The sequence below is a fragment of the Pagrus pagrus genome, assembly GCF_965226575.1.
Source record: "Pagrus pagrus genome assembly, chromosome: 2".
Taxonomy (NCBI): domain Eukaryota; kingdom Metazoa; phylum Chordata; class Actinopteri; order Spariformes; family Sparidae; genus Pagrus; species Pagrus pagrus.
Window position 1 is genome coordinate 8,235,812 of NC_140186.1, and position 27,092 is coordinate 8,262,903.

The 27,092-nt window shown below is 41.8% G+C and overlaps 3 protein-coding genes across 6 annotated transcripts in view; 1 reads left to right on the forward strand and 2 right to left on the reverse strand.

The window, feature by feature from the left end:
* Nucleotides 1-1,434: 1,434 nt before the first annotated feature.
* LOC311272922 (suppressor of cytokine signaling 1-like) lies at nt 1,435-8,306 on the reverse strand. Of its 2 annotated transcripts, XM_084379682.1 has the most exons (5): nt 7,914-8,306; nt 5,950-6,082; nt 5,269-5,740; nt 3,101-3,288; nt 1,435-2,748 (listed from the first exon to the last, which is right to left on the reverse strand). In XM_084379682.1, exons 3-5 carry the CDS (start codon nt 5,485-5,487, stop codon nt 2,424-2,426), a joined length of 732 nt encoding a protein of 243 aa, XP_084235808.1. In that variant the 5' UTR covers nt 5,488-5,740; nt 5,950-6,082; nt 7,914-8,306; the 3' UTR covers nt 1,435-2,423. The 2 variants fall into 2 exon arrangements, with proteins under 2 accessions (XP_084235808.1, XP_084235807.1); XM_084379681.1 differs by lacking the exon at nt 5,950-6,082.
* A 1,445-nt stretch (nt 8,307-9,751) lies between these two features.
* On the reverse strand, nt 9,752-14,744 carry LOC311270278 (ATP synthase membrane subunit K, mitochondrial-like). 2 transcript variants are annotated; one of them, XM_084375051.1, is made up of 4 exons: nt 14,665-14,744; nt 14,436-14,506; nt 10,073-10,165; nt 9,752-9,980 (listed from the first exon to the last, which is right to left on the reverse strand). In XM_084375051.1, the coding sequence occupies exons 1-4, from the start codon at nt 14,720-14,722 to the stop codon at nt 9,879-9,881; spliced, it is 324 nt and encodes a 107-aa protein (XP_084231177.1). In that variant the 5' UTR covers nt 14,723-14,744; the 3' UTR covers nt 9,752-9,878. The 2 variants fall into 2 exon arrangements, with proteins under 2 accessions (XP_084231177.1, XP_084231178.1); XM_084375052.1 differs by having other exon boundaries at nt 14,624-14,714.
* Nucleotides 14,745-21,045: 6,301 nt separating this feature from the next.
* The window catches only part of LOC311273990 (protein kinase C beta type), a 37,132-nt gene continuing 31,085 nt past the window's right edge, over nt 21,046-27,092 (forward strand). For both annotated transcript variants that reach the window (XM_084381365.1, XM_084381364.1), the window contains exons 1-2: nt 21,046-21,499; nt 22,010-22,041. In XM_084381365.1, coding sequence (XP_084237491.1) covers nt 21,336-21,499; nt 22,010-22,041 — 196 coding nt within the window. In that variant the 5' untranslated portion in view covers nt 21,046-21,335. The remainder of the gene's footprint in view (nt 21,500-22,009; nt 22,042-27,092) is intronic.

A 27,092-nucleotide genomic window follows, 5' to 3' on the forward strand; every position in this document is an offset into this window, starting at 1 on the left:
TAATGAGACAGAAATGATTTGAGGGCAGGGAAAGTGTGTGTGTGCGTGTGTGTGTGTGTGTCCCTGGTGCAGGACTAATTTAGACTAAAGGGGCCACTGCCAGTCAGATTTAGGACAGGAAGTGGAGCACATGACAGAAGACTGGTGCTTGATAAAAGAAAAAAAAGAAATCAAAACTGTCTGTATGTGTGTGCATTAGCTGTGCATGTTGAATAGCAGACAGTTGTTCAGTTGAGTCAGCTTCATCCAGGGCTGGATTAAACCACAAGGGCGGACCAGGGCACCAAAATGAGCTGTGGGCCCCCGGTCCAACAGAACTGTGTGGGGGGCTAATTTGAGAATATGTAGTCAATGAAATAGTGAAGCGGTGTCACACCTAATTTAATTTAAGGGGCTTAATTTAGGTAAAGAGAGCAAAATCTAGAGGGAATTCAGGCCATATTTCAAGGTTAAACAACGTATTTGATAACCCATTAGCTAACGTTAGCATTCAACAACTTCCTTGCTAATAATACTGTTTGATTAAATCAAGCGCATTTTACTTCCCGGCTTGAACAGATGTGCAGTGATAATTTAGAATTAATTTATAACTTTCCTATTGTATTGTGTAACACTATCAACCAGTAACATTAGCTAGGAAGTGGTTGAAAGCTAACAATGGAAGCTAACAGGTAGTCACATCTGTTGTTTTACCTTGAAATACGATTTTCAGTATCCGTTGTCTTATCAGCTGCTGATCAATCAGGGAGTGATGAAATGATAATTTGTTAGATTTTCTATGTTTATGTATGTAAACCTCGAACAGAGCAGTACGACATCTGAGCTTCCCACCCTGACTGTGATGTCAGAGGATAATGGCCGCCGTGTGAATATGGTCTGCTGGCCTCATTTCTCAGCCGCTCTGTTAAAACAAAAACAGGACCTTCACCCCAGAGACTCAGACTCTGTTCATCTCCAGTGTGAAAGTAAAAGCCAGCATATTATTGAGAATATTATGATGTCAAAGTGAAACTGACCTTTGATCTTTTGGATTTAAAATGTCATCACTTTGTCCTTTTAATCCTATTAGACAATTTTCTAAAAAAAAAAAAAAAAAAATGTCATCGCTTCAATATGAATTGTTCAGTAATGGTCAAAAAATGTGTTTTGTCAGACCTTTGACCTTTGACCACTCAAATCTAATCAATTCATCCGTGAGTCCAAGTGGACGTCTGTGCCAAATGGATATCGTCACAGCGACCCTCACCTTTGACCTTTCACCGCCAAAATCTGATCAGTTCATCCCTGAGAGCGAGTCCGAGGCCTTTAGGATCCCTTGTGCCCCGGGCCGGCTGCCCACTTTGACTCGTCAGTGGTTCAACCATGAGTTCACACATATTATATTTTGTAAACTAAAGTTTTTAATTTATTCAAGATTAACATAGTTTTGCAAGGCGTCACACTCTTCTACAATTCCTTGTTCACATGACTAGAGAGAGTAAACTACTGATATGTAATTATTTCAAGTGTTGATGAAAAGTTAAAACTGCATTAATTAATATTGTATTATTTCACAAATGAATCACATCACTACATGAAATGTGAAAAGTGTGGCTCCTTTGGAGAAAAGCACAGAGAAAAAAACACAAAAAATAATTAAATAATAATAAACTGGTGACTACAGAGGCTGAGAGTGGTTGTGGTTATATCAGGATAACAAACTGGCTTTCTCATTATAATCATTTATGAAAACAAAAGGTCGTTTTCTTGTGATACCCTCTTCCAAAATGGGCCTCCTCATTTTATCCATAACTTATCTCAAGAAAACAACCTCTTGCTTTCCCGTGAAAATTAGGCGTTTGTCCCATTATCCAGAGAAAATGACCTATTGTGTTCTCCAGATAATGAGATAATGAACCCATTATAACCAGAAAACCACTCTTTTGTCCTGAGATAACAAGATAATTGCCTCACGAGCTATAATCTTTAACTAGATTAAAAACATAATTGCAAACATGGTGGCTTCTGGCTGCCTTTCAAAACAAAGTACAGGAAGAGAGAATATCACACTTTCATTGATGTGGCCCGGAGTAACCAACACTAACATCTTAGCCAACATTAGAAGCCGACGACGTGTGAATTTCTTTTGATATTTTTCTGCTCCCGAGTGGCCAGACATCAATTAATGCAGCTTTAAAGAGCAGCAAACTTTACATTTCTATGAATGTGACGAACTGATACATCATGGAGGCAGTCGTGCAGCATTTACACAGGATTTGATGAAAACATGTCCTATACATGTAGATAATAAATGTGGATTTGAAAACATGTACCATTTTGAAAACGTGTGCAAATAACTCTTGAACGCTGCATTTATGTTACACATAATAAAAAAACAATAAAACAATACCTTCACTCTGTCCACACACATATACTATACCACGCTATATACAATGAGGGTACGCATGAACATAGTCTTTAATTTGATTGTTGAGTCCAGGTAAGGTGCTTGTATTTTCTGCTCCGTACGCTCGTACGAGAGCCCTCCTGCACATCTGCTTCAGGTCCTCCGGACGCTGCCTGCGATAAGGCGCCGTCAGCTTACAGGACGAGCTGGTGTAATACGTGAGCAGGGCGAAGAGCGAAGCAAAAGTCCTGTGGCTGCCGTACAGACTGAAGCGCAGGTTGTTCAGCTGGACACGAACGCTGGTCGGGCCGTCCTCGCTCTGGTAGCTGAGAGTGAAGAAGACATCCGGCTGACCGCTGTCTCTGCATGCAGTAGAAGCAACATAGTACAGGCTGATGACATATGCATCTCTACCTTCTATTTTTTAAGATTTGAATCTGATAATACAGACAGGGGATGAAACTGTTATACATATTTAATATGATAAATGAGCATCTGGAAATCAATTTCAATAGTCTAGACTGGGTAGAACTGGGAAACACTTGTCTCACTCATTTCCTGTAGATGTACTCTGTTACAGTGAAAAAGCCCAAACACGCCTTCTACGACATCTTTGTATTTGCCATTTGTATAATACTGAGTTTAGAAGAATACATATATATAAAGAAAACAGATAAACAACACTAAACTACATCTCTGAAAGCGGTAGCTCACCTGATGAGGAAGGTGCCCAGCTGTGCGTGAGAGAGTATTTCATGTGCCTCCTCCATGGTCATTGATCCCCAGTAGTAACCGCTTTGCTGGAGCTGCATGTAAGTGTGTTTCACTAGTTTGTACTCTGCTGCGCTGCTGAATGGACGGAGGTGTGTGGGCAAGCTGTCGGCATCGGCTCCAGTCACTGGCTACAGCAGAGACGGATTACAAACATGATCAGTCAACATGTGAAGAGGACACACACACTGATATGAGACGTGAAAAACATGTTACAGCTATAAATCAGACTGTTTCAATGCAGTCAGACACAACACAGATGATTTTCAGGAATATTTAGATTACTCTGACAATGCTCTGAATCCTGATGTTTTCGTCATAGCTATCAGAGGAAAAAGTTGCAGCCAGCCAGATTTGGAGCGCCGACATGATAAAAGCCAGGCCCTGCTCTGCATTTGTTTGGTTCTGACCCAGCCAGCGTCAGCTTACTTGCACTTTGTTTGACTTTGGTTCTGTTTTCACATACTACTGATACCACTGACCGACACACTCCACATTTGTAGTTATTTCTCTAAATTTCCCATCGTCAGTTGTGTCCATTATCGTGTCTGTCACGGCCGAGGAGCCGGGTTCTGACACCAGCAGTTGTGAAACTACTTTGCTTCTCGCGTTGGTCAGGGGAAGCATGAGAACCTACTCTGTTTTACTGCTCTTCCTCTGCTCTGCTCGCATCACTTTCCGCCTCTCGCTTTATCTCGCTCAATCAACCACAGGCTTACTACGAACACCCTTAAAGGTGCGATGTGACGCTCACAATATCAAAGAGATCATGTTGTTTACGCGTCTGCGCTTTGTCGGCTGACCTCAGCTTGGCTTTGTGGGCTGCCTTTTTTTAAAATTGGCTTTTGTGGATTTTTCTTTGCGTGTTTGATAATTTTAGCAGCGATTCTCTGACCAATCAGTGGTCTGCAGTCACCTTTAAGTATCACCCAGCTCACTTGATACCAACTAGAAGTCCAAAGTACCGTCCACAATTTAAAAAGAAATGAAAGAAAAAGTCAATCAAGTCATACCACGCAGTGGAAAAACGACTAAAGTTTCTGGGGTAATTCACAGCCTGAGAGGAACACCTGCAGTCACAACTCAGGGCTGGAAACGGTGTTAAAGTCTAATCTTAGAAGTGACTAATTTTCTTCCTTTCCCCTTGTAATAAAGATTAAAAGTGGAGTAAGGAACCCTGACGAACCTGTGAATAAATCCAGCTGACCGCAGAGACGTCAAATAATATTAATTTTAAAAACTTTAATTTCCACAGGCACCTTTACAACATTAACGTGACGCTTTGGATCATTTTGTTTATACTATTTTATTTAAATCTCAGATTTTTGACTTTTAATGTGATTCATATTCATCAACAACGCCTGTAGTACATGTTTATTTATTTATTTTGATATTTGTATTAAAAGTTGGTATTAAACATTCTTCTTACTGTTGTTGTTGTTGTTGTTGTTGTTGTTGTTTATAATAGTTTTTGTCGGGAACACAAATCTTTCCATGCACACCAGCACCAAAAAGGTAACAAAAATAATACTAAAAATTATGATTATCGTTACTATTTTTTATGATTGTTGCTTATGAGCGTTTGGCTGGAACAAAAAGCTTCATCGGCTCAGTGTGGAAAGTCTGTTGTTTGTCACTAATAAAGCAGCGAGTCATCTCATAACCACGTCCTTTAGAAATGTTCACTGAAGCGCTCTACTTACGTGAAATTTTGGTACTTTCTACAAATAAAACACGATGAGGTGCACCAGGTGCACTTTAAAGTGACGCTAACACATAAATGCATCAATAATTATAATAAAATGACGTATTTTATTATTCTTCAGAAATGGGTCATTCTGCATAATGAGTACTTTCACTTTTGGTACGTTGAGTATCTGTGACGCTGACACCTTTGTACTTTTATTTGACTTGCAGGATTTGTACCTGCAGCAGAGAAAGTTTACACTGCGTACTTCTTCCAGCAGTGGATGTAACATTAATGAATACTATCCTGGTGTTTGATCTCTGGCTTTATATTGCTGCAGCCGTCTTTCCACGGCCATAAAATGAACATCAGAAGTCGTAACATCCACAATCTGTTCTCCACAATGAGCAAACTTTGTACTCACCCGGCGCCAGGATTCAGGCTCGTCCTCTAAGTTGAGTTTGTTCCAGAACAGTAAATCTAGCCGGCTCTTCGTCGGCCCTCTCCTCTCTGGGTTAACTCTCTCTGGTCTCTGCGCTCGTTCGGGTTCTGCAGGTTCTTCTGGGCTTTGGCTCTGCGTCTCAGCTGCGCCGTTCTGTTTCTGGCTCTGAACTACTGTTCTATCAAGATTGTCTCTGACCATCCTACAAAGGAGAATCCTCCTCTTGATCGCCGGTTGCGCCAGTTCCTCCTTTTTTCTCTGGCAGATCCTCCATCACTGACTTCTTTCTGGTCGCTCATCTGCTGCTCGGTCCTCCTTGAGACTCCATGTTGCTTCAATAACAGATTTTTAATCAGGATTTAATCGCATTACCACAAAGTACTGAGGGGAAGTGGAGGGTGGATCTGCTCTGTCAAGTGTCCCTGAGGTGCTGTCACTGAACAATCTGATGATGCTGAAACACAGAAAGGCAAACAGTCAGTCGTCCATCATCTTTCACCTGCCACAGCAGCTGTTTCTGACCACTTCTATCATTAACTTTCAAGATTATAAGACAAACCTGTCACTGTTACTTGTACCTTTGATACTTCAGTACATTTAATATCAGCTACTTTTACTGAAGTAACATTCATATGGGTTAGTTATCCTGTAGCATATCTTTACTTTTGCTTTTGCTTCTGGCTGTTGGGTGAGGCTAGCGCACAAGTGGCCTCAAGCAGGCTTTCTGCAGACTTCACTGATTTAATCACCCACAGTTGATTGCAATACGGACGTGATGGCACAGTTTCTCCGGCTCCTGACCGAAAAAAACAAAACAAACTTAGGATCGGTGTTTAAAGTCTGCAAGGGCTCAGGAAGCAAGTTGAGAGGGAGGCTACTTGGATTCAGTCTGAAGTTGCGGGCCAGACGGATAAACAATGAAGTTAAGTGTTGGGGAGGTTTGCAATGCTCTGAATGACCCACTTCACATCACACACTGGTTTTGCTTTATCATGCGATAAGCTGTATTGTTTGTTTTCTTACAAAAAAAACAATTACAGCGGCTTTATTCTTCTGTTGCAACACATGTAATAAAATCTGTGTGAGTGAGTGTGTGTGTGTGTGTGTGTGTGTGTGTGTGGGCGCCCGAGGGATATTCAGGTGTCACATGACTGCCAATAAAAACCACAATATTTCATGTCAATGGGAAGGGCGGATGTAACATGTTTAATAACAGTAGATTACTTTCACTTTCTTCCAAACGAGACAATACAAAGAAACGTTTCTCTCGATTGTTCTTCGTGATGATTTGTGATTAAACTGTTAGTGTGCAGACGCTGCGGTTAAGTTTATTCATGAAGCTGCTTCCCAGAGCAAAATCCTTCAAAATATGAAAGGATGAGAAGTATCATGAATGCAACAGATGTACAATAAAACATTTTATGGATGGAAAAACTTAACAAGAAGGTCCAAAAAATAATTAGAGTTTATATGCAGGAGTTTGTAAGGAGAGATGTCTCTTTCTCTGTTTTTAAATAACTTTTAACAGCAGTAAGTCACTAAGGTTTGGTGCTTTATGCGCTGAAATAATTACGAACAAAACTACGAGGAGAAGTTTTTGTTGTTTAACTCTTTTGCCTTTTTTTAAGATAAGACTTTATTGATCCCTCAATGGGGAATAGATACTTAAAGTCTGTTTTATTTTCATTTTCTGCTCGACTTTTTCTCTGAAACGGTGAAGGGTGCACATAAATATCACACTGAGTCACAGTCTTGATCAGTTATTTAAAGGACAGACCACTTCAATATTTTAGTGCGGCATCATCAAACACTTCACTTTCTGAATCTCGACCCGAATCAAAGAAACTTCCTGAAGAGACGCACTGTGGCGAACTGCAATTATGTTGTGCAGACCTTTTTTTTCATATATAATAATAAGACATTTTCTAGCCTGTTATTAGAGTCTTTGTAATGATGGAGCAACACGATGACTGTGTGGTCTAACTTTCAGTTTGCACATCTGTGTTGGGTGAACGGTGAATTATCCGTTTTTACAGCTGGCCGTGCCTCAGTGTGGACACAGGGCTTTTATTCCTGTGATGCTGTGCCAGGATGGACATTAAAACCCTGAAATAAAAGCTGTAAGTCATCACTTTTGACCCCATAGTGATAGTTTTACTGGAAACCCAGCGTGCTGGAGTTCAGAGAAATCACAATAAATAAAGCAAGAATGTCCAAATATTAATATTCTTTAGGAGAAGTGGACAATTTCACAGATACGCTGCGGCAGAAGAGTTTACTGAACATAAAAAAACTCAACACCAGTGATGCATTTGTTGTAATTCTTGGAATAAGGTGCTGATGTCATGCTGATGACACACGAGACTGTTATGTTTTCATTTCAAGTATTGAGTTGATGTGACAGGGAAGGGTTGTCAAATCTGTCCCCACCTAACTGACATCATAATAATAATAATTATAATAATAAAAAAAAAGCTAATTTGTCTGTTTAATTATTCACACAGCAGATTCTGGTGAAATACTGTTTCTGGACTATAATTTTGAGTTTTAAACGAGCACAGAAAACTTTTTGTCACAGCTCCAGTTCGTGGTTAACAATGCATTCATTAAACACAAAGCTTACTCACATGTAATGAGCGCCTGTCAGAGGCGTGCGGGGCTCCTGTGAGCTGCTGTCAGAGTCTCTCCTGACGGACGGTCGCAGATCTTGTTCAGGAGAAACATCTTTACTTTCGGTTAAGTTTAGTGTGTGTGTGTGTGTGTGTGTGTGTGTGTGTGTGTGTGTGTGCAGCAGGAGGAGCCTGCTGATCAAACTGTGCTGATCAGTCACCGCCTGTTCCCTCTCACCGCCTCTCCAGCTACAGGTCCGCTTGCGGTGGCACACGCACTTCTCACACACGCACACGGTGGTGGAGTAAAAAAAAAAAAACGAAAAAAAAAAAACACACGCCACGAATGTTCAGGTGATCGCAGACGTCGTTACTTTCGCTTTCGCTTTTGGGGCAGGAGGCTTTACGAGAAATCACGTGATCTGCGCGAAAAGTGGCAGTCGCAAGTGTGGGTGTGCGCGTGCGCGGAGCTCAGGTTTTGAATATTTCATGTTTTAAAATGTGATGCACGCGCGTAATTACACCAAACACATCCGGCGTGCCAGGTTAAAGGCTCGTTGTGCACTTTTTTTTTATTTATTTTTTTTACTGGCGACACAAAAGCACTCCCGTCAAACTGAATGTGAAACGTTAAGCGATGGGGACTTGTGTGAGCACGTTGTGTAGTTCTGCAGCAGCTTCCTCGTGTTTGCATGGAGATCCAGATAGTTCAGTTGCATTTGTCATTCTTTGTGTGTGATTAATGCAACAACAACGCAGACTTTTCCATTGTTGTTGCAGCCCTGCCCCTTGTGAACCAAACAAAAGCACAAGTTCCTCAAAATGTGACTTGAGTAAATGTACTTAGTTACTTTCCAGCACTGGTTTCTTACCTGACTGGACCAGGTGTACTCTAATTTATAACCAGCATGCCACATTTCTGTATTATATACTCTTATAATCATGTACACACAGGTCTGTGTGTCAGTAGTAGATCAGCTTCTTTCAGTGTGATGATTGGTCCATCTCTGTTGTTCGAACATTACGAAACATCAGTAATCTGATGAATCTTATCGAGCTTAGATGAGGAAACGCTCTCTGCTTGCACACAAATACTTGGCCTAACTAGAAACCATGTGACAATTTTCTTTTCTGAGCTCGAAACAGAAAAATGCAACTCATGGCCTCTTTACTTATTTACATATTTTAGCCCATTCATGGTTTAAAAAAAAAACAGATAACTATTAGTTGAATGAATAAACATTAAATGTCTGAGGGTTTTTTTTTGTGCGTTCAACTTTTGAATGCAATGCAAAGGTGCAGAAAACACATGCATTGACAAAAATACACTACACAACAAGAAAAGGTAGGAATCAAACACATTTAAAAGCTTTGCTGGTTGCATTCACACTCAAACTGTAAAAACTCTCATTTTTAATGCTGTGTTGTGGTGACAAACTGTTTTAAAAACCTTTTTGCTTGCAGAAGACGCCTTCAAACCCCAGAGGCTGAGCGCTGTCGATCAAAACCTACATAAAACCAAGCCCAGTCTTGGTAATAATCCCTTTGTTCATCTACTCCTACTCATGCAAAGTCTTCAGGCATGGTGCAGGATTTTGTGACAGGACTTATTCTCAAAACAGAAAAATTATAATAAAAGAAAGAAAAAAAAAACATTTACCAGAGATTAGTATAAAGTAATAAGTAAAATAATATAACTGTTTCATTTTCATCAGCAGCAGACAGACACCTTGTGGGGGAACAACTTCAATGCACACACGCACACACACACACACACACACACACACACTCTCTGACTCCATGGTAACCAGAGTGACTCTCCCACAGAATCACTTAACAATGATCAGACAGCAGCATCGAGCACTTGCATGGCATTTATTAATAAAGTACAGCTTCAAACTCCCTTTCTCTCGGAGCTGGTAGTTCCTTCTGATCATAAATAATGCTTCGTGAGCACAAACATCACTGCGAGAGGTCGATCTCTCAGGCCGTGGGGCTGGGAGTCTGGTTTTCCTTTTTGTTTCGTTTGTGCATCAGATAGGCAGCTGCTACTCCAGCAAGGAGCCCATAGGAAGCCAAGACGCACTGTAAAGAGAGCGGAGGAGGACGCATAAGACACACGTATATAAAATTCATATTTAACGGAGCCTGGGTGCGCATGAGTGTGTCTTACGTACATTTCGGCGGCCCTGTATGGTGTAGCTATTAAAGTATTTCCTCCAACCAGTCAGTTCCGCAGAAGCTGGAGGCTCAATGCCAAACAGCTGCCTCTGAAACATAAAAACACACAGTTAAGAGGAAGCACTGTGGTCAGAACACAGAACACTTGTCCATTGTGTCATGAAGATTTATCAAAATGTAGCAGGAAGGAGGTTTTAGGGTTTTACAGATTAAGTTATGTGGCCTCAAAGTCATACATAAAGTACATTTTAAAAAAGGTCAATCAGTGAACCCCGGGCGCCCGTTGCTCAGGAGGTGGAGCGTGTTTGTGTGAATGGGTGAATGAAAGAGAATAATGTTAAGCTCCGCGCCCGTTAAAGTGGTGTCAAGGAGCATGAGAGCTATGCCAAGTCAGAATGAATGTGAAACCTCAAATGACGGGAACAGTTCAGTCGGCACATCCATCATCATCAACAACAGCTCGGCTCTAGTGAGTCTCGTTCTAGTCGTGATGAAGGCTCAGTCTCTACTCGCACACAAACTAAATTTAACAACTATGTGACAAGTGCAATTTCTTTAGAAGTGTCAGTCACAGTCGATGACAAAACCCCAAAAAACAAGTGGAATACTTTGGCATGTTGAAACGGGCGGTTTGATGACTGTCATGACGAGGCAGAGCAGGGATGACAAACTGGTTTATGGTCATGAAAGTCACATTCGGCACATCATTTGAGTTGGATTAGACTGAATTATTCATCAGCCGCAACTCCAGCTAATTATCTGGACTCGCTGGCAGCACAGAGCTCATTCTCCACAGACTCTCCACAGCCACGAGAGTCGGACCGTGTGATAAAAGCTTTAAGCTGCAATTCCCTTCAGTTGAAGATTTAGACGTTTTTCTTTTAATGCGTTTTCTGATATTATTCCAAAAAAACATCTGAATTCTCCAACATTAGCTGCAGAAACACAAAGAAGCCCGGCTCTTTTGTGTGAAAATTCATTTTTTTTTATGATTGTGTCTAAAGCTTCGGCCTTTTTAGGGTTAAGGTAACTTGATTGTCAACCGTCTGAGAAATCTGTCTCGGATTAAAGGATAAATTCATCCAAAAATGAAAATTCTGTCATCATCTACTCAACCACCATGCCGTCGGAAAGTCACATGAAATTTCTTCGTCCACAAAACAATTTCCGGAGCTTCGCAGCAAAACAGTGTTGCAGCGTTCTCCTAAACAACTGAAGTTACATGCTTACAAACAAACAGCGACGCGTGGAACCTGCAGCTATCTGAGTGGGCTAATCTTTTCAAGCTAGCATCTAAAACTAGCTTAATCAATACATATTTCACCCTGCTTCTTGTTTTTGTGCAGAGCTAAGCAAAGCAAACATTCACCTGGCAGTAGCTTCATATTCATAGGAATTGACATTCGGGGATTACACTTATGTTCTTTGTAGATGAGAAAAGTGACACCACTCCCATGTCTAACCAGTAAATATGAAGCTACAGCCAGGACACAGCAGCTAAACTTGGCCCAAAGACTCAAAACAGTGAAACAAGCATAAATCTGTCCACAGGTAACACATCTGCCAATGATCACATCTTGCTTGTTAAATACACACACAAGAAAAACACAGTATGAAACAACAGAAGCTGTGGTTTCACACAAGGCTATGTGTTCAACTATTTTCAAGCCAGGCTAACCATTTTCCCCTATGCTTCCAGTCTTCTCAATGCTAAGCTAAGCTAACTGTCTCCAGGCTCACACAGACATGAGTGTGGGATCAATCTTTTCATCTACTTTGCGTGAGAAGGTGGGTTTCCATACATCTCACGTTATTCCTTTAAAAAAGCACTTTGAATAATAAACCTAGTCGGACACTCGCTATCTTCTAACAGTGTCTCTTTTAATTCAAATGCAATAAAGTCCATGAAACTGAAGGCTATTCATCTGGAGCATCAGATTTACAGTCCATGAGGGGGAACTGCAGAATATAAGGATTCGTGTGAAAAGAAAAATAATTTCCATTATGAACATTAGACTCGCATGAAGTGTGCCGGGGGGCGACAGCAGAGTGCTGACGAGGCGGCTCAGCTCACTGATGCGGTTTCTTTCTGCAGAGAGTATTAGCATTAGCAGAGTAGGGAGGGAATGCTTCGGCCTAAAAACGTAACACAGAGTCAATACGTGAAAGCACATAGTTGAATGGAGCACGATGGATGAGCAAATGGCTAAAATCAGTACAGCAGCTGTGCTCTTGCTGTTTTTATTAAGTCTTTAAATCAAGAAAAGTTTGTAAATCCATGTCGACCTCAAGCCACTACCTGCTATACTCACAGCAACGCCGGACAAGCTACAAGAAAGATGATTTTCTTAAAGGATAAGTACCGTTTTTTACAACCTGGACCTTATTTCTGGCAAAACATATGGTCATTTACTCACCCAGATAACTTTGGTGTCATTCGGCGTCGTTCGGACGAAATTAGATCCAGTGTAGCGGCGATATATCCATATAATGGGAGAGACGGGGCAGCGACACACAGCCTCTATATAACGCATTATCTGCCACGAAACTAGTTAATTTCATCAATATTTTGTTATGAAATGCTAGCGCTATTCCCCTCTGAGTCCGGGCTCGTCAGTTATCAACATCCGGGGTCAAACTAGCAGTAGCAGCTACAGGTAAACAAGCCGCGCTGTCGCGGGTGCGCGCGCAGCTCAGAGACGACATCTTCCAGGTCAGAGGTAGTAGATCAGCCTACAGACCCCGGATGTTGACAATAGACGAGCCCGGACTCAGAGGCTAATAGCGCTAGCATATCATAACAAAATATTGATGAAATGAACTAGTTTCGTGGCAGATAATGTGTTATATAGAGGCTGTGTGTCGCTGCCCCGTCTCTCCCATTATATGGATATATCGCCGCTACACTGGATCTAATTTCGTCCGAACGACGCCGAATGACACCAAAGTTATCTGGGTGAGTAAATGACCATATGTTTTGCCAGAAATAAGGTCCAGGTTGTAAAAAACGGTACTTATCCTTTAAAGGGTGTGACTGTCAAAGCCACATCAGACTCCCTGTCTTTCCAGATGAGAAACAAAGAGGACATTCAGACCTGGTATTGTAAGGCCCTGTTTAGATCTGGCTTATGATGGGATGTCAGCATATGTACAAAAAGAAATATCTTCATGTATTTGTATTTGCTGAAATAATAAGAAGGGCCAAAAAGTTAAGGATTTGTTGTGGAAAGCGTTTCCCAAAGTTTAGAAAGTTTCTTCTACCTCAAGACTACACAAAATTAAGCATTTTTTTTAAAGGGAGTCTGGGATTTTCTCCACTGGCTACAGAGAAGCCGCCTAAATAGGTCACAATTTACTATTTATAAAATTGAACATGTTTACCACCAAAGATGTTGTTTTCTTTCCTCAGTTTAGTGCAAATGATGAAATCAGTTGAAATGGTTTGGAAACAAACTTACCTCACTAACTCAGGTGTGTGGAGGTTTCTGGTAATGTGGCCACTGGGTGTGAGTGTGCAGTACATACTATATACAGTATATGGATGTAAAAGGTGGGGATGTGTGTAGGTATGTATGCAAGTAGCCTCTGAATGTATACAGAAAGAGAGATGTACTGTGTGCATGTATTTTCTTTTGCCTGTATAGTTTTATAAACATGTATATATATGGTTGTATTGTTTTTTAATGTAGCCTATATGATGCCATATGATACCTCAATAAAAAAATTGCACACTTGAGATGCAGACAGTGTTGCAAAATTAAGGGAGTATTAAAGATAGAAACAACAGGAATAAAATAGAAATAGTGTAAAGCTGTTATTTGCTCAGGGTGTATTAACCACGTCATTCAAAGATAGAAACAAACAAGCCGACATTATTATTCAAACGGAAATTAAAAAAAAATCTACAATTTCTTTTTCTACAATTGTGTCTTTGCTTTCATTCAGCTAAAATAACATAATTGAGATTACTTTTTTTTTAAAGAAAGGTAAAAAAAAAAGAAAAGAAAGATGGATGTGTTTTGAAGGTGCTGATCGTTCTGAGCATGCGCAGAAATCTTGCCGCACCACATGATCTGTTAAAGTCCAGCCCAGAGGTTCATACATGAAATGAAGATGTGAAAATGTGCCACGTGCACAATTAAATAAATTACGTCCCCCCCCAAACAAAATACACAAAAGAGGATTTTAGAGTAAATCGTGTCTCCATGTGAGTGAGTGTTTGGAAATAATACAAAATGCCTAAAAGCCTTAAGTTATTGCATTTCATAGACCTACCTTTAGCCTTCATTTTGAACGCCTTAATGTTGTTTTTCCTTTAAATAAATAGACATTTTTAATAAAGTCACATCCTGTCCTTACCTTCACCTCCGTTATGAGATGACCGAAGCTGGTGAGGGGGATCCGCGTTTTAACGGGAGTCACCGGCATCACTGGAGACAGTTTGAATGAAAATGTTCAGTTAAACTTTCCTTCCTGTCTCTCACATTCACTCCACAGTCTCAGGCTTCATTTAACTTCACACTCAGAGGGTGTTAACTCGCACTTACCGCACCGCTCTGCTGGTTTGGAGGCACGACAGGACACTTACACAATGTTTTGAATGTCTTCCGGGTGCTGTGACGTGTAAGCACACCCTGTCCAATCATGTGCTTCTATGCGAAGCGCTGGCCAATAGGAGGTGGCGTGGTGGGCGGGACTTGAAGGTGGTTACACAAACAGCAGATCAGAGGGTCTGCCCTTCCTCCATTCAGCCGCATGAGGGCGCGAGATGAAAGTTAATGACAGAGTGTGTCCACCTGCACCTGGCCAGCATCATTTCATACTTATTTCGTCGAAATGTTCATGTTATTTTCGAGACAGGAGCTGGTGTACAGCTGTTTATTGTTTGAAAGGAGCAAAGTTATTTGTGTTTGTTGATGAAGTATTGACACGTTTCCTTCAGTAAAAGTAGCTAGAGTTAGTGGTATGATGGAAACTGCAAACTTCTTGGTTCTGTGTCAAAATAGGCTTTATATTAAGATCAACAAGTAACATACATTTACTCAAGTACTGTACTTTTTCAGGTACCATTTGATGCCACTATACATTAATACCCAGAAATGTACAGTAGGATAGAAAAACCAGGAACAACCAGTGGGTTCCCCTGGGTCAGTGTTATTTATATATATTAGACAATAAGAGAAAGACACAAAATATACAACATTTTAAGTGTTGGATTAAATGCAAAAAACAGTGCCAAGTTATGAACAAGAGTAAACTAAAAATTAACTAAATATGTCGGGGGGAAAAGTAATAAAAGACGACATAGAGCAGTGCCGGAAATGGAAGACAAGCTATTATTGTATTTATTTGACTGCATTATTTGGCATTATAAATGAGTTGCTTTGCCAATACTGACTATTTACACACAAAATATAATCTACTACAAGCTGATCTTTAAAAGGATGCACCTTCCCAGTGTTTGAGATGCTAAACCAAAGTCATATTCCAACCTTTGAATACTCAAAGGTACAAAGGTAGCCCACGCACACCTTCAAGACAAAACTGACTCATCTCAGTTTCACCAATTTATTCTGGACATGTCAAAATAATCAACTCATAAATTATGATGCATTTCATTGAATAAAGATAATCAGAATTATATAAAGTGGTTGAAATGAGCTCATCGTTTACAAGCTGCAACGCTAGGGACGCTTACGCCTCAAGCATCAATAATTTTATCCAAGTTTTGTTGCTGTAAGTTTATTTTGATGCTAATACTTTTGTTCTGATTTTGAATGGAGCACTTTTACCTGTAGCGCAGTATTCCTACACTGTGGGATTTATATTATAATACTTCCTCTACCACTGGTTCTCAGCCTCCAGGGTTACATAATCAAAATGAGCATAGAGCAGCTCCATGGAAACATATCAGTGAAGAGCATCACCAGGCTGCACTGACTTTAATCAGAGGTTAAAAATGTGTCCTCAACAAATGGTAGAGCAAAGAAGGTCTGGAGCCATTTTCTCAAAACATCCTGAGCCTAAAAGTAGCTCCTAACTGCCTCAGCTAGAGTAAACACTCAAAAACAAGGGGTGTGTCAGTCCAGACTTTAAGACTCCTGGGGTTTTGGTCTCATTAAGTTATTCACAAAGCATTTCAGTGCTGAAAGTAGGTCCTAAATGTGTGAGAAGGTAGTTGTAGTTAGGAGGACTCCATGTTTCTGATCATATCAGCGAAGATTCCAGCGACAGTAATGAGCTTTCATTGACGCAGACCACAGAAACGTATCAACAAATCACTGTGATGTTGAACCACACCTCTTCCCTTAGTACACGAGATCTCATTACCTTAACTCTCATTTGTGAATACAACGTGTTGTTTATACAGGCAGGTTCAGCTTACATGATTTGCAAGCAGCAGAAACTTTTCAGCAACATTGGATTTGTTGTTGTTTTAACAGGGTGCATGTCTTCAGTGCCTGAAGGCTGACAAGTAAACAACAAAGAATCGCTGTTTGGAAACACACACACACACTTTCCACAGAATTTGGTCATTTGTGCACAGGCATGAAAACTGGCAGAGCTCCAAGAACATCACGCAAATTCTTCTCTTCGTCTTCCTACTTCTGCCACCGCGGTCCGTGTTCCCTGCTGAACTGCACCGTCACCTGTGCGTTGGCAGCACTGAAGAGGAAGTCACTGAAATCCTGAACAACAACCTGGACAGGTCTGCACAGTGTCTCTCCAACAATAACTGTGCACTGTAATGCCTGTATACTCCCTGTTTAGTTCCTGAAGCATATTCATTGATCTTGTGCACCGATCACTACTTGTCGACTGAATAATCCCACCACGCTTCATACTTAAAGGGGCGCTTTGTAGTTCTGGAGAGGAAACTCAAGCTCACAGTTTTGATATTTACAACCTTAATGAGGTAATAACAAAAAATCTGAGATATTTTTTTTTTTCAGACCTGAGCGGAGCTGTTCTCAGAGGAAAATAAGGTCCCCAGAAGCTAGAAAGGTGGCAGGGTCTGCCACATATAAACAAACTAAAACAGTATGAAACTGTGTTGTCCTTAAAGGTCAGTGTGTTTATTCAGTTGAGTCAGTCATGAAAATGAAGCGAGTTTGTTTATTTAGTTTGTTTAGTTTCTTAGTTTTTTTTTGTTTTGTTTCTTCCCCAAAACTACGTAGTGCACCTTTAATTGACCAGTATCTGAACCAAAAGTGAGATTTTGTCAAGTCATTTGCATCTTTATGTGCTGTTATCAAAATCACAGATTTGCCTTGAGGGTTTTACAATCTGTCCAGCATATGACACCCTCCGCTCTCCAGGTGGACGACATGTTGCGCAGCCTTTTTCTTTACGGTTGTGTCACGTCACCATATGTGCTCTCTGCAGCAGGGGCTGTTTTCAGATGAAACCATCAGGCTTCAAAACAAACTGACGGTTTGAGAAGCTAAACAAGGATCTACCTTTCAGAGGGCCATTTCCAGCCCTCCTTTACCACTGTTGACTTATTGTATTAGCTTATTTTTGCACCGTCTATCAATGAAAATGCTCCTTTTTTACAAAGAGTGTTCGAGATCAGCTGAATCTTTTCATCCTCTCAGTGAATTCCTTGCTGAATGGCACTGTTAACTTATGGTTGTTGTTGTTTTTTTAATAGATTTTAGTTTCTAATTTCTAGTTTTTACTAATTTTTATTGCATGAAAGTAAAATATACATCCTTTTTGTTTTGTTCTGTTTGTTTTGACACAGTGTTGTTCCTGCGTCTCTCACTTGTTTTGCATCAGTCAATAAAAAAAGAATAAGTAAATACCAACAACTGTCCTTAGAGATTGTTCATATGTTTATAATGTAGCTTAGTTAAACTCAAACCATGATTTCTTTCTCTCCTTGCCATTCTGACATATCCTACGATTGTCACAGGAAATGGAAATACATAGCTACCGTGTGTTAAACCAAGAAAAAAGAAAGAAATATCAAAAGACTATTAATAAAATATCTCAAAAAATATTTGTTAAACATAAAATCACCGAAAATTAGCAACATATCATGGCAATATTCAAATAAATATCAGTTAAATACCTTTGTATTTTTCATGAAATATCAGAAAAACAAGACAGGCAGATTATTTTTCTAATATCCAAAAAGAAGCGTCAGGAATGCAACATGTTTCATTGTGTTTTGCTCCTCTGACTGGAATGTGCACAGAGGCAGAGGTGGATCGTTTGCAGTCGGTGAGGTTTACACCTTGCATAACAATGACTTAATGAGTAGTTTTCAACCTTTTTTTCGAGTCGTGACCGCCCCATTAGAAAACAGGTTGGTGTTCCCAGCAGACTTTTTAACTCACAACATCCTGAAAGTGCCAAGACTAAAAAGAGTTTTTTTTTGTGGGTGTATCCGATCAGAACTCGTGTGCAAAACACACTCAATGAAATCAGTTTTAAGTCCAGTTACTGTATATCACCGCTGCATAACATTTCACACACCATCATCTGATTTCTTTCCTCTTCTTCATTAAATTCATCTGCCCGACTCATCGTTGCTGGTATGGTTACTTGCAGCTGCGTTCAGGTGACAGACGAACACCTTTTTAAGCCCTTTTCTCACATTAAACCTGGAACATAGCAGGTTCAAATATTCAGAAGAGGCAGTTGTTTCTGTCATTCACACTTAACCTCCTACACAGAACATGAATCGCTCCAGTGAGGTTAAAGGCACAATCCATCTAAATATAACAAAAAAGATGACATCCTACTACCTGTTTTAATACGCAGGTTAACTGAATCTCTTTTATTGTGGTCTGGACATCAGAAAGGAAAACTTTGAAGAGTGCAGAACTGAGCAAGGCTGTGTTATAGTTCAAGAATCTCACATTTCTTTCGTAGGAGGAACATCATTCTTCTTTTAAAAGTAAAACATACGAGTAAAGCGGTTAAGAAATCACACCGAGGATACGAGACAGGTCGACAACACTGCTTTAGCACACAGCATCACTACTTGTATGCATGTCTTGAAGTTACTAAATTAAACGAACCCAGTTTCTCCTCAGGCAACTATTAAACACATTCTGGCACATACACATGAGCTATTACATAACCTTTCCTAACATTGTTAATAAACACAGCTTCATGCTCGTTGGCTTACAGTTTATTTCCATCTGCATCAACAATCTTGAACCATTCACAAAAAAAAAAGTCAACAGTGTTTCCGTCACACCAGAAGTGTGTGAAAATACACCCGCGGTACTTTCAGTTGCCCCCTCAGCTGTGAGTAACTGCACTGCTCATGCAGAGAGGTAGGCAGAAACCACTTCCCCTGCTGTCCAGGGTGTGAACAGTTCATCTGCAATAACAGGGAATGTGTTTATCTATTTCATCGTCTGCTTGACTTACACCTGGTTACATTTGTTTAATCCATGCAAACATCTAACTGCGGTAACAGCGTATTGTGGTGGTATGACGGGGGGGTTATGTGCAGGATTATTTCTTGCCCAGGAGCAGTGACTTCCTGGAGTCTGAGCCGGTTGCCTGGCAACATCACGGTGAAGTAAAGTAATCCAAGTATCACAACATGAAAGTAACGTGACTTGATTACTTGCCACTACTTTTGGATAACTTCAATACCAAACATTTGCAATTAATGATGGAAGAAAATAAATGTCAATGAGACTTTTATTCAATGTTTTTTTAAATCCTGTCCTCTGTACAAACACGCGCTTGTGTATTTGGTTTCACTTAAGATCAGAGTCATATGTGCGACTCGTGAAGTGTTGACATGTGTGCGCATGTGCGTGGTTGCAGACAAGTGTATCGTTCTTTATATTGGAAATGTTATCCTGTAAATAATCATCTTTTTTACTGAATGTGAACTAAATCCAACTATGTATTTTTTCTGCAACTTTAAAGGAACACAGTTACCTTTTGTTGAATCCTGATTACGTAATCCTGTTACATGTACTCTGTTATTCCCCAAACCTGATTATAAAATACCACATGGATCATATTCTGCACCAAAACCTGTAACTAAAATCTTGTTGAGCTGGTCCTGTTTATATTAGCAGCTCACAAAACTGACAAACTCTCCTTTCACATAACTGCAGTCGTCAGTATGGACAGATTTATTGTGATTTTCATCTTATTTAGTACCTTTTCTGTGCTGAGTTGGCGGCCATGTTGGTGTTGGTAACGTGTGCTGAGCGATTTAACACAAAAACTTTCTTTTGAAACGTGATATTTGTAGTTCATGACACAATTCAAATTTCGGGCCCTGAGTCAGGGGCCTCAGAGTCAATGCTTTTCAAGGCAGGTGAACCAGTTTGGTGTGTGTGTGTGTGTGTGTGTCTCCTATCGTACTCTGTTGAAAGTATGCAGTCCTTGTGGTTTGACTTGTGCGGCTATTGTTAGTGAGGGATTGCTTCAAAGGTGTGACGCGCTTTAAGAAATGTGCGCGCGCACACATGTCATAATAATACGAATTATACATTTCATCTATGTGGCACCTTTAAAAACAAAACGCTTCATCAAAAACAGGAAACTCAGGAAGACAATATGACAGAATAAACACTCAACAGTCAACACAAACACAAGGTGGGTCAAAACGAGAAGGAGGGAAATGTAAAAACACAAAAAGTCAATATGAGACTACAAGTCAAAGAAATACAAGTGATAAAACAGACAGACAGAGAGACAGAGAGAGAGAGAGAGAGACAGAGAGATAGAGAGAGAGACAGAGAGATAGAGAGAGACAGACAGAGAGAGAGAGAGACAGAGACAGAGAGAGAGACAGAGAGAGAGAGACAGAGATAGAGATAGAGAAAGAGAGAGAGGGAGAGAGAGAGACAGAGAGATCCAGAGGGAGAGAGAGAGACAGAGAGATCCAGAGGGAGAGAGAGAGAGGTTGGAGAGAGAAATAGAGTGAGAGACATAGAGACAGACAGACAGACAGAGAGAGAGAGAGAGAGAGAGAGAGAGAGAGAGAGGGAGAGAGAGAGTAGTAAGCAGCAACACTTCGGTGTGAACGGGGAAGCAGGCGCGCGGCCCGGGGACCCGCCGGAAGCAGCAGCAGCTTCAGCGCGAGCCGGACGCACACCGACAAAACACCGGCAGCACGAGCGACACCGAGGCGGTCAGCGGGGCGGAGAGGAGGAGGAGGAGGAGGAGGAGGCTCATGCGCTCGTTCTCCCCCGCTGCCTCCATCGTCGCTCCCTCTCTCTGTTCGCTCTCCTCACCCCTCGTTCCTGTCGGACTCGCTTCCTCGTTAAGATGGCTGACCCCAACAGCGACGGAGAGGTACCGGAGAGCGCGCGCGGCTTCGCCCGTCAGGGAGCCCTCCGCCAGAAGAATGTGCACGAGGTGAAGAACCACAAGTTCATCGCGCGCTTCTTCAAGCAGCCGACCTTCTGCAGCCACTGCACGGACTTCATCTGGTGAGCGCGCGCGCGCGTGTGTGTGTATGTGTGAGGGGGGGAAAGGACACAGGTGAATCACTTGCTGCTGCTGCTGCTGCTGCGGCGGCGGCGGCGGCTGTGATCGGCCTCCTTCCACTCTGACAGCGCTCAGACGCCGCAGTGTTTCATTCATTGTCACTGTCATAAACACCGCGATGCGCCATCCCCCCTGTTTTCCACAATGCGACAGCTCCGCCGGGCCTGTCGGGGGGGATGCGTCGTCGGCAGCCGCAGAGCAGGCGCTGCTGCTCGGCGTTTACCGCATCGACCCGACACCCATCTCTGAAACTGGAGGTCTGGTGGAGGAATGTAGCTGGAGACACAAAAACACACAGGGCCCCACTGTTGCAGCTGCAGCTGCGTGCGTGTGTGTGTGTGGAGGTGTGGAGGTGTCCATGTGTGATTGGATATCTGTGTGTGTGCATGCGTCATTGTCTGTGGATCTCTTGTAAATTCCCCAAATTTCACATGTCTGTCTTCTGTCCGCAGGGGCTTTGGGAAGCAGGGATTCCAGTGCCAAGGTAAGAGCAGTGGCTCATTCACAAATCCCTCTGCTGCATATGTCTGTGGGTGTGTGGACGGATGTTCACTGTCTGAAGGAGTGTTGCTGTGTGTGTTTGTGTGTGTTTGTGTTGTATTCAGGGCCGCTGGTCTGCACACTGTCGGAGTGACCTGTTGGCTCTTTCGTTGACGGCGTGTTGTTGTTGTTGGCAGGCAGGTGTCAAACTCAAAGCAGGTGCTTGCCAACAGCGATAAATGAGAGTGAGAACACTCAGGCAGGAGAGACAGTGTGAGATGTAAGAGTAGAAGAGTCGGCGGAGTGGTGAAAGCTGAGATGTCTGGTTTTGGCCAAGCAGAACAGACCAGGAAGTTAGATATTCTCAAGCTGCTTTTTTTTTTTTTTTCTTTCCTCCCCTCACCCTCACATGGAGCCTGACATCTGATTGGAAATTGTAAACCAGGTTGGTGGGTGTGTGGGTGGGTGGTGATGTGTGTCTTCTGGTGGGCGGCTGGTCGAGGTGGCGGGTGGGTGTCTAGACACGGACCTCTGCACAGAGCGGTTTCATAAACGGGCGCTCGCAGCAGCATAGTGACACCCCTCAATCGCATGCATGCTACAGTGCTGCAGCAGATACTGTCCCTCTCTGCTCGCAGTCTCACTTCCTCCTCTTCACTGATCCATCTCAGACACCCACCTCAGCTCCTCTGGTTCCGCTACATGACCGCACATCTGAGGGTTAGGGAAGAAAGTGACCAAAGTTTCGACACAGTGCTCTTGCTCAAGACTTAATTATGTTGTGTAAGAAGTTTATTAACGGCAAAAAGCTGAACTCCCCCCGTCGCCCGAGGCCACGGGCTTGTCAACAGCTCTGGTGGTGATACAGGAAACGCACTGGGGGTAGAGAGAAAATTAACACTTCATATGCTTGAGCGAATGCACACAGCCTCCTGGACTACAGTGAGCTGATAAACACACATGCACACACGCTTCAGGAAGCCAATCAGAGCGGCACACAGGTAGAGCTGCTCACAGATCAGGTTGCGTGGTGATTTTCCAGCCGTTAACTGTACAACAGACTGGTTTAAAAGGATCGTTTAAGAGACAGTGATCATTGTTCTCAAAGGAGATATAGGAAGTAGATAATCAATCAATCAATCAAACCACCCAGTTAAGCATTGATTTCGGTGACCTGCAGGTCAAGACAGAAGGAATTTCCACATCTCGGCAATGGTTAACCACATCTCATGGGTTTGCTCAGCTGTCAAGGAGCTAAACTGGTAAACAACTTTGCTGAATTAGTTTCAATTTAGATAAATGTGATAGAGCTACAATCGCTAAAGTGTAGTTCACCCAAAAAACTCAGATGGAGAGTCAGGTGAAGTTTCATACTCCTCAAAACATTTCTGGAGCTTCACAGCAAAAACAGCGTCGTAGCATTTTCCCAAACAGCTGAAGTAGATGGGGACTGGTTAACTGCAAAAAAAAAAAAATGAGCTCGCCCAGTGTGATCCAAGTCTCTGGAAGCCCCGAGATCCAAAATCGTTATGAAAAGACGTTATTTACACCCATTTTAAAGCTGAAAGTAGCTGTTAAGTGGGTGAATGAGCTCAACCGTTCATCAAGGGTGTAAATAACATCCTGGCTAATCAATGAAGGATCTCGGGGCTTCCAGAGACTTGGATTGGACTTTTCAGAGGGTTTTTGGCCGATTCAGCATGTTGAATCGTAGGCGAGAGAAATCACTCTCACTGGCTGTTCAGGTAGGTGGATCAGCCCGAGCCTGTCGCCGTAGTATCCATGTATTCACCCATGTAGTGCCGTTTCTCCTCGTTGTTCTCCTTTGCCTCTTCGCCAGCGCATTTGCATTTTTATCAGACGTACTCTCGATTAGTAGCGGCCATTTTAGTGAGAGTGGTGTCCAACAATGCTTCTTAATCACGACAACGGTTTGTATATCGGCTGAGAGGTATTTCCTTTCACACGGGTGCAGAACACATGAGGCTGTAGTCTTTGTGGTGTCTTCAAGTGCAGCATGTTGGATGTGAGACGCCCAGCCTTCGACACAGCCCGCTCTTTGATGTCAGTTTGGTCTGTCGCGGCCTCTAAAACGAGTCCCCATCTACTTCAGTGGTAAAGGAGGATGCTGCAACGCCGTGTGGCTGTGAAGCTCTAGAAATGTTTTGTAGTCTATGAAACGTCACCTGACTTTCAGTCAGCACGAGGGCGAGGAGATGATGACTGCATTTTCAGTTTCAGGTGAACTTGTCCTTTAAAGCCTGGGTCATACTACAGGACGAACTCGAACTGTTGTGCACTCGCACGCACGCGTACAACCAAATCAGACACGTTCCCTATATGTGCACCAGTAAACCGGATGCTGACCCACTGACAGCAAGAACAAAGGGCTCATTTGTCTGTTGTATATCCCTGATCATAAAAGAGTGAAAGAATAGACCACAGTGTGTGTGACTGCTTTGCAAGAATAGAAAGGATGAGGAATATACAGGCCGCATCGAAACGAGCAGTGGGTTTACTTCTCCGGGCCACACGCAGCGGGCTTGTAGCGCTGCATGTAGACGTCCACGCAGGGGTCGTCAGTCCATCATCAGATCGTCAGAAAACTAAATGACAGCTGTTTTGATTTTAGATGAATTGTTGAAGTCATTTTCTAAGCAGAAGTTTAAAAAGTGTGTTGCTCAAATGTCTCGATTTGACATAAAAAGTTGAATATTTTGGGTTTTTGTTGCTGTTGTTGGTCTGAAGACTGAAGACATTTCATAAATCATCTTGGTTACTAGTGTAGTGTGACAAGTGTTTGTCATTAAATGTTTAATAGACAAAACAAGTCGTCATCTTATTTAGAGAAAATAAACAGATTACTCAATAACAAAAATGAGTTTTATTCATATAAATTACATTCAACCTTTAAATCTCACCCAGATGTCCTTTGACCAGTTGATGAGCGGATCAGTGTTTACTCACAGTTAGTTTATCAGCTCGTCAGTTACGTTCATTTGAAATTCGCTGGTCTGCTTAAACACTAGGTTGAAAAGTACAGGGTTTATTTTGAGAAAGAGGAAGTACGGGCATCAGCTTCATCTGACTTGACAGAATAGTTGAACATTAATAAAATAGATATCATATGGACTTTGTGAGCCGGTCCAAAGGGTTTTTTGAGTTTCAGTGTTCGCATTGAAGCTATAAATAGAAATTATGTAATTTCAACTTAAATATGGATTAAGTAAATCCTCACCGCAGATATGCAGCGAGCACTGATTTGCTGATGTGCGGGAGGAATGTGGTAAAGAGCACGTTTATCTCAAGTTGTAAAGTCACAAGTACAAGTCAGAGGGTGAAAGGTTAAACTGGGGTTAACTTGAAGGCAAAGCGGATTTATTAAGAGATTTATTTAAACTATGTAAAAAAAAAAAAAGCCACAAAATGATTTTTTTCTGCCCTTTTCAATAGACTGAACTACTAATTTATTGTAAGGGAGAATAATCAATAATCCAAAGATTTAAAGGCTGTTGGAAAAGGTTTGCTTGTCGCAACACTCTCACCATGAGGTTCGCTAGTTGCGGTTCTTCTTTCCAAAGACCTCTCGGATAAGTTTGCTTAAAGTTGCTCGTTCTTGGAAAGTCTGCCAAACAGTCTCACTTCTACAAGTCAGACGTCTTTCGGTAGCTGTTTCGGAGCTTTTAATCATTTGACAACTGCTGTTTCCAGAGTCAAGAATATACTTTTCAGTTTCTGTGGTAGGGTTTGTCTGAACGTGTTGCAGCAGGAGGCGTTGATTCAGTGACCTGCAGATCTTAAGACGATTTATGAAAACCACACAGATTTCGGTCTGAAAGTCTGCTTCCTAGGTGTTGTTTGAACAGGACGTGGTGACTGTATCTCAACTTTATCACTGGGAAAGATGTTTGTGCGTGCTGGTAGTCCGACATGTATACGACTTGACATGCTGTCAGTGGATTTTCTTCTCCTTTTTTCTTACCTGTCGTGAGAGAAAAGTGGGAGATTTATAAACAACAAAGAGGGAGGATTAGGAGAGCAGAGGTGCAGTACAGTACGAATGGGAGGTGCTCAAACTAACATGGGAGTCACCAACAGTCTCTACTTGGTCAGGAGGAATGTCAGACATCTGGGGCGGACTCGTTCTGACGTGTCGGGGCAGAATATGTTGTATGTGTGTTTGTGTGACAAAGGTGTCCTCTGTGCATTGTGGGTGTGTTTGAATACCTGTTCTGCAGGTAGAGATGTTGCTTCTTTCTCTCCTGCCTTCAGCTTTTCTTTTATCGGTGTTCATTCGTGTGTGTGTGTGTGTGTGTGTGCGCTGACAGAAAAAAGAGGAAGTTAATCTCGTGTCATTTCCTGCTCAAGAGAAGTCCAGATGTCTGCGGGGGGTTTGGACGGGGGTCAATTTACTTTTTCAGTCATCAGGTCAGATGAGGGGAAGGAAAGTTTCACATGAGGGTGTTTCAGATTTTTTTAAATGCAGCAAATTAAATTATTCTGCTTGAAAATGAAAGAGATGCCGAACTGAAGCGTTTAATCAAGGAACTAACTATCGGTTTCTACAAAGGCCTTTTTCACAGCACACATTTCAGCGTGTCTTAGTATGAAAAGGACGGGTGTTACTGATAACTATATGATGCGTCTGTTATATTTTAATTGCCTAGTAAGCTGCGACAGTGAGCTACAATGTCCGCTTCAGAAACCAAAGCAGCTAAATAGGATTCAACGTAAAATGTCTTTCGTGACAAATGTTGGTTGCATCGGGGGCAGAAATCGCAAAGTTGTCCAATACTTTAAAGAGACCAGAACATGTAAAACACAAATCTGGTTAGCTTAGATTTATTTATTTAGGCACGTGTAACAAGACAATCACACAGAGACTCATCGTTACAGGTGCGACTGCTTAAAAAAATGCTTTGGAGAAGCGTGTCAGGCAAAACAGCCAAATATATTTAACTTCTATGCACGCCTCAACAACTAGAAGTATATGAAATGCTTTGCAAGAGACAAGCACGCGCCAGATGCTCCATACAGTAGGAAAACATTTGTTTT